Source organism: Peromyscus eremicus, chromosome 5 (genome assembly GCF_949786415.1).
Source record: "Peromyscus eremicus chromosome 5, PerEre_H2_v1, whole genome shotgun sequence".
NCBI classification, from domain to species: domain Eukaryota; kingdom Metazoa; phylum Chordata; class Mammalia; order Rodentia; family Cricetidae; genus Peromyscus; species Peromyscus eremicus.
Genome location: NC_081420.1, coordinates 132,253,011 through 132,265,477, shown reverse-complemented (window position 1 = coordinate 132,265,477; position 12,467 = coordinate 132,253,011). Strand labels below are relative to the sequence as shown.

Genomic DNA, 12,467 nt, shown 5'->3' with positions numbered 1-12,467 from the left:
ATTATTTTACTTGAATGACTCTCTAGAAGGAAATAATGATTAGTATTTAGAAAGCATAAATCAGAGAAGAGAACACTGCATGGGCTAGCAGGTCATTCTCATACCACCTAACTGAACCACATAACTCAACATAACTAAGTGTAACAACTCAGAACAAAGGGATGAGAATTCAAACAGGGAAAATGGATTTTTCAAATAAGAACCATTACATTTTTGCTATCATGTCTAGTAGCAGCAACTTTATGTGATAGTCTGTACATAGTACTATACTTATACTTCTTTCTTACTTATGGTACTACCTTTTAACTCCTTTGAAATTATTTTTTTTACTTCAATAAATTACTTGAGATATGTTCTAAAAAGTATTTTGAACAACTTAGAAAATGAACAATAGCCAAGGGAAATTCATTGTTATGTTCCCATAATTTTATGTTCACTCAATAATTGCTCACAGTCTATATCATTTGAAATTTAAATATTAGAGCTCTATATAATTTCTACATGTATTTATATACAGCTCACTCTACAGCTACAATTGTTGACATAAATTGTATGTTGAAAGCTAAACCTGAGTGGACAGTTTGAGACTATAGGAAAGTTATTTCAAATTTAATTATTAATCAAACAAACTGTTGGGGGGCCCGCCACCCAGCTCCCAAATAAATACACACTTGGAGACTTATTATTACTTAGGAATGCCTGACCTTAGCTTGGCTTGTTCTAGCCAGCTTTTCTTAAATTAGCCCATCTATCTTTTGCCTCTAGGCTTTTACATTTCTTAATTCTATATACCTTTTCTTTACTTCTTACTCCATGTCTGGCTGTGTGACTGTGTGGCTGGCCCACAGTGTCTTCCTCTCCTTCTCTTTCTTGTTCCTTGATCTTCCTCTCCCCAGATTCCTCCTTCTATATATTCTCTCTGGCTGCCAGCCCCACCTATCTTTTCTCCTGCCTTGCTATGGACTGTTTAGTTCTTTATTAGACCATCAGGTGTTTTAGACTGGCACAGTAACACAGCTTCACAGAGTTAAATAAATGCAACATAGAAGAATGCAACACACCTTTACATCATTAAAAAAATGTTCCATACCATAAACAAATGTAACCTACCTTAAAATAATATTCCACAACAAACATGTGAGTGATACATACTTAAAGGAAGCAATGTTAAAACTGGCACCTAAAATCATAATTTACATTGTTTTTTTGAGGTATCTTCATTTTAAATAATAAAAACTTCCCGGCATGAACAGTACATCAACATAAGTACCTATTTTAATTACATATTTTGGTATATACATAAAAATGAATACACTGACATCATCTTATAATATACTACATACCTATTATACCAATTGAACAAAAGCCAGTTGAGTCCTTCTAGTTGATATTCCCTGAGTTGATTACCATTTTTATAATCCCTGGATTGATCTATTTTCTTCCAAATATTAGAGGGAGGACGATCCTTTGTGAATAAAAATAAAATGAATGATGCATTTCAGATGTTTACCTTCTGAACAACTTACTCATGGCAAGAAACCTTGCCTTTAAAAGAACCTAGAAGCCAAAGCATACAGTATATGATAAAACTTTACCTAGTATTTAAGTGTTCAGTTAATGCTACTTAGACGCCTCCAGAAAATAGAACAACAAGGCTCACATTGTAATTCATTCTGTGAAGCCGTGATGCTAAAATCAGGTGATATCACATGAAAAGGAACTATACATGAATATTATTCATAAACAGATATTTAAATTTTCTTAGCAGAATTTTCACTAAATGGACAAAGTTTTAAAAGGGCAATACATTAACCTAGGGTTTTTACAAGGAATAGCCAAGTAGGTTTAAAGTTTTAAATCAATCAGATTAAGTAAACAAAATGAAAAAAAGGGAATTTTAGTAGATATAGAAAAAGGCATCGCAAAAAGGTAAATGTTCTTTTGTAACAAAAACTACTATCAACACTGTATTGTAGGCTCAAATAAGTAGAAATTAAGCAAGGAAAGGAAAAATGTCATCAAGATGGGAATTACAGAATGTTGACTAGCTGGCTTACAGACTGCTGTCAAAGCTTAGCAAAATAGGTAAGGGGTCCCCCACAATGCTTCACTGCCAATCTGTCTCAGCTACCAAGTATGTGAGCAGAGGGTGAGGAAGAATGAAGATTGCCAGAGAATAATGTGTAAAGCTCCAGGGTAGTATTATCATTTAGCAGTAATGGCAATATAAGCAATATTCCAGCTCCAGTTTCACCATTTATAATACAGAAATAACACAGTTAATCCAATTAACCCATACAATGAAAACATTTTAGGTGCTTAAAAGGAAATAAAGTTAGTATGGAAACAGATGAATTGCATAGTTATGATTAATAATTGGCTTAGAGAAAATAATGAAAAAGTAGGCTTGATTTGAAATTTTTGTTTAATGGAGAATTAAGAATGTTAAGAGATAGAATTGAGAGAGTAAAGTTTATATGAGTGATCTGAGAAAGACGATAGGAACCTTAAATTCAGAGACAGGGAGAACTATGTGGGTTTTTTTATATTGTTTTGTTTTGATTTTGGAGACAGGTTTCTCTGTGTAGCCCTGGCTGTCATGAAACTCACTATGTAGACCAGGCCTGCTTCTGCATCTGCTAGGATTAAAGACGTGCACCACCACCCAGCCAGGGAGACTGTTAACTGGAACATTTTGTTGGAAATGGAATTTGTAAAGAGATACTTAGTGAAATCCTCAATGTACACTTATTCAAATAAATTACATTTCTAATCTCTCAAAAACTATGCAAGGATTTAATATTCAATGAAGCATTATTTATAATAGCAAAAACAAAAACAAACCCTAGCATTATCTATCAATGGCGAAGAGCTAAATTAGTTGCGTGGGATACTATGTAGCAATTTAGAAGAATACTGTATCAATTGTACACCAAGGACTGTATTAACTGAAAGTTAGGGCTATGGATCTAAGAAAGAAGTGGATGCTTAGACGCAAAAAGCTTTGGTTGTGAATCCACATACCACACAAACACAAAAACTGAAGATAACCTTACACCCGCTAAACAGACAGGGCTAAGACCTTAAAAAGCTGTCTAAGGAAGGCTCTCACCAAATGTCTTGTGTCAGGCCTTGAAGCCTGCAGTTGTTCAAACTCTTCAATTTTTGCAACATCCACATCTTCTTTTAATTCCCAGGTGCTATCTTCATATGGCAATGAGCACCACTTTACCAGGTAGTAAATAACAGCCTAAAAGAGGAAATGTTTTTCATTTTACCACTTGTAAAGAAGTAAATAGTTTAATTAGGAAATATTTCTAAAACAACTTAAATATATACTAACACCTATCCAAAAAAAAAAACAAAGTAACTATTTTTTTTTAAATTATGTGTATGTCTGGGTATCTGCATGTATGTATGTGTACCATGTGTATGCCAGGTGTCTCCAGGGATCAAAAGAGGGTATCAGAGCCTCTGACACTGGATTTAGGCAGTGTTAAGGCACCGTGTGTGGGCAACTGAACCTGGGTCCTCTAGAATGTGGTTTACATGTTAGATTTTTTTTTTTTTTTACAAGTGTACTAGGTTTGAATATTTAGAAATTTTAAGTTATTTCTTAGAAAAAAAATTTTTAGATTAATTTATTTTTATTTCATGTACATGAGTGTTTGTGTGCATATATGTATGTGTTCTAAGTGTACAAATAGTACCCATGGAAGCCAGAAGATGGCACTGGATTACCCGTAACTTGAATCATAGATGGTTGTGAATTACTATGTGGGTTCTGGGAACTGAACCAGGGTCCTCTGCAGGAGCAGCCAGTGCTCTTAACTACCAGCCTTATCTTCTTATCTCTTAGAAACTTTTCCCTCCAATTTTTATTTATTTTAATGTATACCTTTATCTTCACATATGTTGTATACCATATGTATACCTGGTGCCCTTGAATGCCAGAAGAGGGTGTTGGATACCCTGAAACTAGAGTTAAAGACAGTGGTAGCCACAATAACCATGTGGGTGCTGGGAATTGAAATGGATCCTCTAGACAAGCAACCAGTGCTCTTAACTGCTGAGCCATCTCTCAACCCCTTAGAAACTATTTTTACGGAATAATTACCTCACCGGTATCCTTATCTTCACAAAAGGAAACTTCCAATATTCTGTCTACCTCAACATAGTCTGGGTTAAAGGGTTCTTCTTCCATCTAAAATTAAAAAGTAAATTTAATGATATCTGAGGAGAAAGTAGAAAGACATAAATAAAAACATGTTGTAAGTAATACAAGCAAACTAACAGGACTAAAAAATAATGTATTCCAGATAAGTAACCTATTCTAGCAGATATGTTCAAAGCTCTAAAAGTAGCCTGTGCATCTTTCCTTTGCAACTTTGCTTTAGTAGGAAGACGTGAAGACCAATGACTCCACATACTGCCCCACATTGCAGCTGTCACTTTATCATACTCCTCATCTTTATGTACGGTCTTTTCTTCAAATGCACCTATATAACTGAACACCAACTATGTATGTGGCTACTTAAACATCAAATGCACTCATTTTCTTCAATCTGTGAGTCATCCCACAGTCTTTAACTGGTAAGTGGAAACACAGCTCTCTCTGCTCCACATTCACAGTTGCCAAAATGGAGAAATGATGCTAGATTTCCTTTCCCTCCTTTACCCTATGATACCTAATAAAGCATAAAACGGCAATTTGGAGCTGGGCATGGTAGTGCATGCCTATTATCGCAACACTTGGGAGGCAGAGGTAGGAGAATCTTGGAGTTCAAGGCCAGCTTGGTCTAGTGAGAGAGTTCCAGGATAGCCAGGACTACACAAAGAAACCCTGTTCCAAAAATCCAAAATAAATAAATCAATAAATTGGTGATGTGCACATTCCGTGTGTATGAGCATGCATGCATGTACACATTCTATCTGTATGTATGAGCATGCATACATGTGTGTGCATGTATAAAACTGGGTTTTGGTATATTGTCCAAATTCAGTTCAAACTCATGATCCTCTTAAATTAAGTAGTATTACTGTCATTTGCTAATGTGTTCGTTTTGTATAGATTCTGTATATGTGTATACGGTGCTCGAGATCAAACCCAGGGTCTTGATCATGACCATATTCTACCACTGCAACATATATATTGACCTCAGTCTCTCCTTTCAGGTCTTTATTTTTTGGGTTTTTGAGACAGGGTTTCTCTGTGTAGCTTTGGCTGTCCTGGAGCTTACTCTGCATACCAAGCTCACCTGAAACTCAGAGATCCACCAGCCTCTGCCTCTCAAGTGTGCACCACCACCACCCAGCTACAGTCTCTCCTTTTAAAACTAACTCAAATTGGGATCTTCTTTCTTATCCTCACTGTGTCACTTCTTCCATGAATCTTTTAAACTTTTAAAGATTCATTTATTTTTGTGTGTCTGTGTTTTGCCTGCATGTATGTATATGCACTATGTGCACGCCTGGTGCCTGCAGGTAACAGAAAGAGGAAGTCAGACCCTGGGAACTGGATTTAAGGATAGTTGTGAAATCATGTAGGTTCCAGGAACCAAACCAGGGCCCTCTGTAAGAGCAACAAGTCCTCTTGATGAATGACGCACCTCTCTAGCCCCTAATGGAGAATTTTACAGTCCCTTCTAAGGAGTCTCTGAACTTCTGCCTCGACTTTTTAAAATAATTTTTTATTGTCCCTAGTGTACACAATCTTTCTCAAACACAAATTGCATATATTGCCTCCCTTGCTTAAAACCCTTCACTGAGCCGGGCGGTGGTGGCGCACGCCTTTAATCCCAGCACTTGGGAGGCAGAGGCCGGCGGATCTCTGTGAGTTCGAGGCCAGCCTGGGCTACCAAGTGAGTTCCAGGAAAGGCGCAAAGCTACACAGAGAAACCCTGTCTCGAAAAACAAAACAAAACAAAACAAAACAAAAAAAAAACCCTTCACTGATTCTTCCTATTTGAGGCTAAGGTCCACATTCATTTAAAAAAAAAAAAAAAAAAAAAAAAAAAAAGAGGAAGGAAAGAAAGAAGGAAGGGAAAAAGGAAGAAGGAAAGAAGAAAAGAAGAGGTCCACATTCTTTTTCTTTTCACATCCACATTTCCTTTTCCTGAAGCATCACTTCCTAAACTTAACACGTTAACCCAAATTTCCTGCTACAGAAGTACAATACAATGTTTTCCCAAACCACAAAGCACTCCATATTTTGTCACAGCCATCTAATTTTACCCTCAGCTTCCTCTCTGCTGACTACACTGCTGCCGTGTCTTTCATCTGCTCGAGCAATTCCTACACATCTTTGAAAGCCTATTTTCCACAGCCTGCTCAGCTCGAATTGCTTCTCAGCTGCTTAAATGCAAATGCACAAGCGGAGGGCTCTATGCTGGGCCTTAAGACCAAACCACTCTTGATACTGGATTTACCTGATAACAATGTGCATAACCCAACACAAAAATGGTATTTTCAGAATGGAAAAAAGGAGAAGAGAAAGGGGTAACTATTTTTCTATGATGGATATACCCATGTGTTTGAGGTGATTATTTCATGATGTTCCATAAAGCTAAACATTCAATTGTGGACATTAAATACATGCAATTTTTGTTAAATATAGTTCAATAATAAAAAGAAATTTCAAATGCTTAAAAGAAAAAAAAATCACATAGGTCTTACTTATGATGCACCTGAGTCAGCTGAAAAGAAAAATTGTCTTTGTGAAAAATTCAATGATATTTAAGTAAGATTACTAATTATTGAAATTTCCAGACTGAAAGTCAAAGATTCTGGAGGAATAGAAAAACTCCCAACATCCATAAAATGTTACATATCTTCAGAGTAACCAAATTTTTAGAGAATTTTAATGATTGCAAAGAAAGAGCTGGGTATAATGGCTAACACTAACTTCAGCATTCTGGAGGGAGAGGTAAAGGCAGGTGGGTCTTAGAGTTCTAGGCCTGCCTGGTCTAAAAAGCAAGCTCCAGGCTATACAAGGCTAAACAGGACAAATCTAGCAGGTACTATCTTCAATGAATGATCAAGCTACACCCTGGCCAGGTATAACATCTGAAACAAATAACTACCATGCACTATGTAACAGGATCCATGAAGAAGGAAAATGAACCACTCCCATGGCTTTTTTTTTTTTTTTCAAATAAAGAATAAAGAATAAGAACAAAATAGACTCTTCAAAAATGTCCAAGAATGAGCTGGGTGTGGTGGCGCACACCTTTAATCCCAGCACTCAGGAGACAGAGGCAGGTGGATCTACAGAGGTCAGCCTGGTCTATAGAGTTCTAGGATAGCCAGAGCTACACAGAGAAACCCTGTCTTAAAAAACCCAAAAGAAAGATAGGAAGGAAAAAAGTATCAAGAATGAAAAACAAACTCAAATTAAAAGAAGCATAATAACTAAACGTAACATGTAGTGCTGGACTGAACTCTGGGACATTGAAACATTTCTACTATAAAAGTCCTGGTACAAGCCGGTGGCGGTGGCACACACCTTTAATCCCAGAACTCGGAGGCAGAGGGAGGTGGATCTCTGTGAGTTCGAGGCCAGCCTGGTCTACAGAGCGAGCTCTAGGACAGGCACCAAAACTACAGAGAGAAACCCTGTTTCAAAAAGCAAAAAAAGGAGTCCTGGTACAATAAATAATTAGTGAAATATAAATAAGGCCTATTGATGAAATAATAACTGCACTATGTTTACATAAGAGAATAAATACTATAAATATGTTCAAATGTGTCAGGAAAAAATTTACATGAATGATAGGAAAATGTTGAGACAATGACTGAAATTAAAGTGAATATGAAAAAAAATCGAGATAAAATGCATGTGAGAATTTGTTGTGCTGGTTTAGTAACTATCTTTTTCAAGATAGAGTTTAAAGTCTAACAAACCTTAAAAAAGAACCCACAAAGCTGGGAGGTAGTGGTGCACACAGAGACAGGATGACCATGGCAAGTTCAAGACCATCCTGATCTACTCATAACTGAATGTACACACAGTGAGCTCCAGGCCACGTGGAGCAACATAGGAGACCTGACCAAAAAATAAAGATATCAAAGAAAGAAAAAATTAGAGAAGGGCATCAGGCCATTCAGCAAGCCTAGAAGTGAACAAGCCCTTTTCACTGATGCCATATATATTTACACTCAAGTTCATGATAAATATGCAATATGTTTCACATAATAAAAATGATGCTTCCCACTTATTTGCTGCATTATTACTTCTATTACTTAAAGAACACACTGAAAAATGCCTTGTGATATTAACATATCCACATTCAACTCTAATCAACAAAACACATACCAGTTTGAAAATACAAGCATTAACTGCCAGTGAACCATCAGTGCTTTTTTATTATTTTTTAAAAGACAGGCACTCACTAGGTAGCCCTGGCTAGCCTGAAACTGCTATGGAGACCACGCTGGCCTCCTAAGATAAAAGACATGCATCACTATGCTTACCTATTACGGCTCTTATTTTGTGAGTTTTCAAGCTAATTTTGGGAAGAGAAAAATACTACATGTAGATAACATTTATAATCAACTATTAACACTGGAATTGTAAATAAGCAGTGCTTTGTTTTATGGTTCTGAAAATAGAATTCAGGGTTTTGTGTAGGCTACACAAATATTCTACCACTGAATTACATTGCTAGCTCCATCCTTAAAATTTTGATAAATAATACCAAATTCAGGAAAGCTTTTCCTTACGTCTGCCAAAAAATGTGCCCTCTGCGCTTGTCTTAGCTTGAATCGTTTGATTTTCTGCTGGATCCTTTTATCTTTCAGAAGTTGCTGTTCTGTGGCCCATTCACAGTGGAGATAAGAGCTAAAAGTTTCATAAAAACAACATATTAGAATGATATAGAAAAGGGTTTCTTCATATGTATATTTAATTATAATTTCCAATACAAAAATATTACCATTAATTTACATATAGGTAATCACTTCATTCAATTTCAATAGATTCCATAAGACTGTTAGTTAAAACAGCCATTTTGATCCCTGAATGATACAGAAATTGCAGTCAAGGAGTCACAGTTTGTCATATGGAAACAGTGATCAACTGACCAAACACTGTTTCTAAAATATGACTTACTATTTTATTATGTTGATTTTGTCATGATCAAAAAGCTGTATGTATTAAAACCAACATAATTTTCTTTGAAAGATTTAATCAAAGTATGGAGAAAAACTGGAAACTATACAGAAGGAATACATTTCTTATAACTGCTGACTCCATTGATTTAATTCACCTATAACCAATACAGAAATTTAAAACCTTAAAGTCAAATCATCAGTGTACAGATTTGATGTAGCAACCTAAAGATCAATTGTTGTGCATAAAAATAATAAACCTGAAAAGCTCAACATAGAAAAGGGATAAATACCTATGATTTATAAAATCATATTTTATAAAGATTCTTACATTTTGATATAATTTCAAAAAATTCAATCTTAACATTCTTTTTTTTTGTTTGTTGTTTTTTTTTTGTTTGTTTGTTTTCAGAAGCAGGATTTCTCTGTGTAGCCTTGGCTATCCTGGAACTAGCTCTATAGACCAGGCTGGCCTTGAACTCAGATATCTTGATGCTTGGATTAAAAGGCATGTGCTACCACACCTGGCCATAAAAGGTTTTCAAATACAGTCTTTTTACTTTTTAATGATTGTGTTCTTATAAGAAATAAACATTTTCATTAAAATGTAAATAAAATGAAAATATATTAATTGTAACTCAATACATTTACAAATTAAATAATTCATATTTAAAATTAAACACCAGCCGGGCAGTGGTGGCGCACGCCTTTAATCCCAGCACTCGGGAGGCAGAGCCAGGCGGATCTCTGTGAGTTCGAGGCCAGCCTGGTCTACCAAGTGAGTCCCAGGAAAGGCGCAAAGCTACACAGAGAAACCCTGTCTCGAAAAACCAAAAAAAAATAAAAATAAAATAAAATAAAATAAAATAAAATTAAACACCATTTCATAATTTTTAATTCAAATACTTACTAGTTTTTGTATTTCACAAAAAATTCTTCTACATCAAGCATTACTCCAGATGATATCTAAAAATTAAAATTAACAACTGTGATTCAAACAGGACACAAAATATAAAGTGTAAAGTATATTGTACCATTACTTACTTCCTTTTTTACAATTCTAGAAGATAGTATTTTGTCTACAATTGCAGCATCTTCTTCACTTGGATTTTCCTATGAGGAGGAAAAATATATGATGGAATATATTCTCAAAAAAATAAGCATCATTCAACAAATATCAGTGTAGCACTAAGACTGAGCACTATGGGAAATACTAAGAATGAACAAAAAAAAAAAAAAAAAAAAGGAGAGAGAAGTCTTATTACTGCCCTTGTTGCCCTTGTCATCATTTGACATTTTAGGGCATCACTATCCTTTTAGGAACCACACTGTGCTTCTTCATCTCCAATTCCTCCACCATCACCATTTCCACTGTACCAATTAGGAAATTCAGGTGTACGTAAGATAAATATCTGCCCAAGGTTTCAACTCAAACAGGTAGTGGCTAAATGTTTGGCTCATAATGCACACGAGAAAAATAAAAAAATAGAAATATAGACCTTATGGTGATAATTTAGACATGGAAATGAAGGAGACAGGGCAGCATGAATTCCTGGTGTGGTGGTTTAAATTGCAGTCTTACCACGAATAACTGCAAAGGTTGTTCACCAGGCAGAGGAGTTGAATTCTTCTTTGTTTTCACAGTGCCTTTGATCTCCTCTTCAGATTGTTTCCCTTCTGCATCTTCTGCATATTTTTTTCTCTTAATTTGTCGATTTGATCTTCTTTTCTGTAATGAACCATAAGGATCTGATTTATATAAATTATTTTTAAAATCTTTAGCAGAGATTTAAAGAATATTACTCTTTATGTTGGTGATTTCTTAGAAAAAAATTCAAAAATATATGCAACATTCATCTCTTTGTCTTTTTCTGACTAAAGGCTATAACATGCCCATGGCCATGAGTTCACACTCTTCCCAAAGCTTTACCTCCCATAATTTCAAATATGAAAGTATAGTGACCCCCCCCCTTTGTTTGTTTTTCTTTGTAAGTTAAGAATACAAAGACCTGGTTTTGTTCTCAGCTAGTTCACAGCTTGGAAAGGCAGGGTTCTATCAGTAATACCTTTATTACTGGATTAGTTTTCTTTATAAACAATTACAAAAATAAAAGGTTATCTTACTGAGTTATTAATTTACTCCTTAGACAATACATATTTTAAACTATCAATAATTTAATACATTTGCCCCAAACCTAAAAGTTTATTAAATGGTTATTTGTTAAATATTTGGGGCATAAACACAAAAGAAATTAAGTATTCTCTAAAGCATATGAAAATATTTACAATAAAAAATGAAATGTTTTAGATTAAATATATAAAATGATCCTGTATAATTAAATTTAGTTTTTCACTAGCTTTACTAGTTTCTTTAACATTAAAAAAAGGGCAAGGTTGGGGATTTAGCTCAGTGGTAGAGCGCTTGCCTAGCAAGCACAAGGCCCTGGGTTCGGTCCTCAGATCTGGACAAAAAAAAAAATTAAAAAAAGGGCACAATCATACAACAGAAACCTTTTAAAGGTAGTACTTGCAGTAATAGGTCTTTTTAATAGTCTAATTTTGAATTAGAACCAACTCCCTATTATCTAATACCTGTTTTGACAGTTTATAATTCAAGGAGAATTTTTCAAAACAAAATTATACCAATTTTTATGTTTTCACTAAAAACAAACAAACAAACAAACCCCAAACTCAAAACTCAGGTTGGTTTCAGAATAAAAAAGGACTTTTAAATGTTCTTGTACTTCCATGAACCCTTCGGGTGGAGGAGTCTCAGCCAACTAGTCAACTGGGCAGTAGCAGTCTACTGGGTGAATCCAATCCTTCTTGCTTTTCCTGCACCATTTCCTTTTATGCAGAGTAATTTTCCTGACATTCCTCAAAAGTTGAACCAGAAAATAGCCCACATATTTATTCTACCAATGGTTTCTGCAATATTATCTGTGTGGGAGCTTTTTCATTATTTTCACAACCATAACAAAACCAGCTGTAACAGAACCAGCTGAATCTGTGTAGCAGAGAGGCACCAAGTTGTTATTGTACTAAGTTTGCCATGGTTGTGGCTTTGTAAGATCACGCCTCTTTGTCTTCCGAGATGAGCAATACTGTAAGAAAGGTAGTATGTGGGTATCCAAATTCCATGCCTTTTTGTTAGAATGGGTCACCATCTGCTTAAACTTCTCTTGGTGAGGAAAAAGGTCTACTGGGAATCAAGTCGATGCTAGGCAAGTACTCTATGACTGAAGAACTAACTCCCTGCCTTTCTGTTGGACATAAACACATTTGTGTTTTTTGTTTGTTTGCTTTAGAGACAGGGTTTCTCTTATAGCCCTGGTTGCCTTGGAACTCACTCTGTAGAC

General features: G+C 35.4%; 1 protein-coding gene across 6 annotated transcripts in view; it reads right to left on the bottom strand.

The window, feature by feature from the left end:
- Chd9 (chromodomain helicase DNA binding protein 9) overlaps positions 1 to 12,467 on the bottom strand; it is a 151,701-nt gene that overhangs the window by 74,428 nt on the left and 64,806 nt on the right. For all 6 annotated transcript variants that reach the window (XM_059264532.1, XM_059264535.1, XM_059264536.1 and 3 more), the window contains 7 exons: positions 10,691 to 10,837; positions 10,153 to 10,221; positions 10,019 to 10,074; positions 8,722 to 8,839; positions 4,118 to 4,204; positions 3,113 to 3,250; positions 1,344 to 1,465 (listed from right to left, as the gene is read on the bottom strand). In XM_059264532.1, coding sequence (XP_059120515.1) covers positions 1,344 to 1,465; positions 3,113 to 3,250; positions 4,118 to 4,204; positions 8,722 to 8,839; positions 10,019 to 10,074; positions 10,153 to 10,221; positions 10,691 to 10,837 — 737 coding nt within the window. The remainder of the gene's footprint in view (positions 1 to 1,343; positions 1,466 to 3,112; positions 3,251 to 4,117; positions 4,205 to 8,721; positions 8,840 to 10,018; positions 10,075 to 10,152; positions 10,222 to 10,690; positions 10,838 to 12,467) is intronic.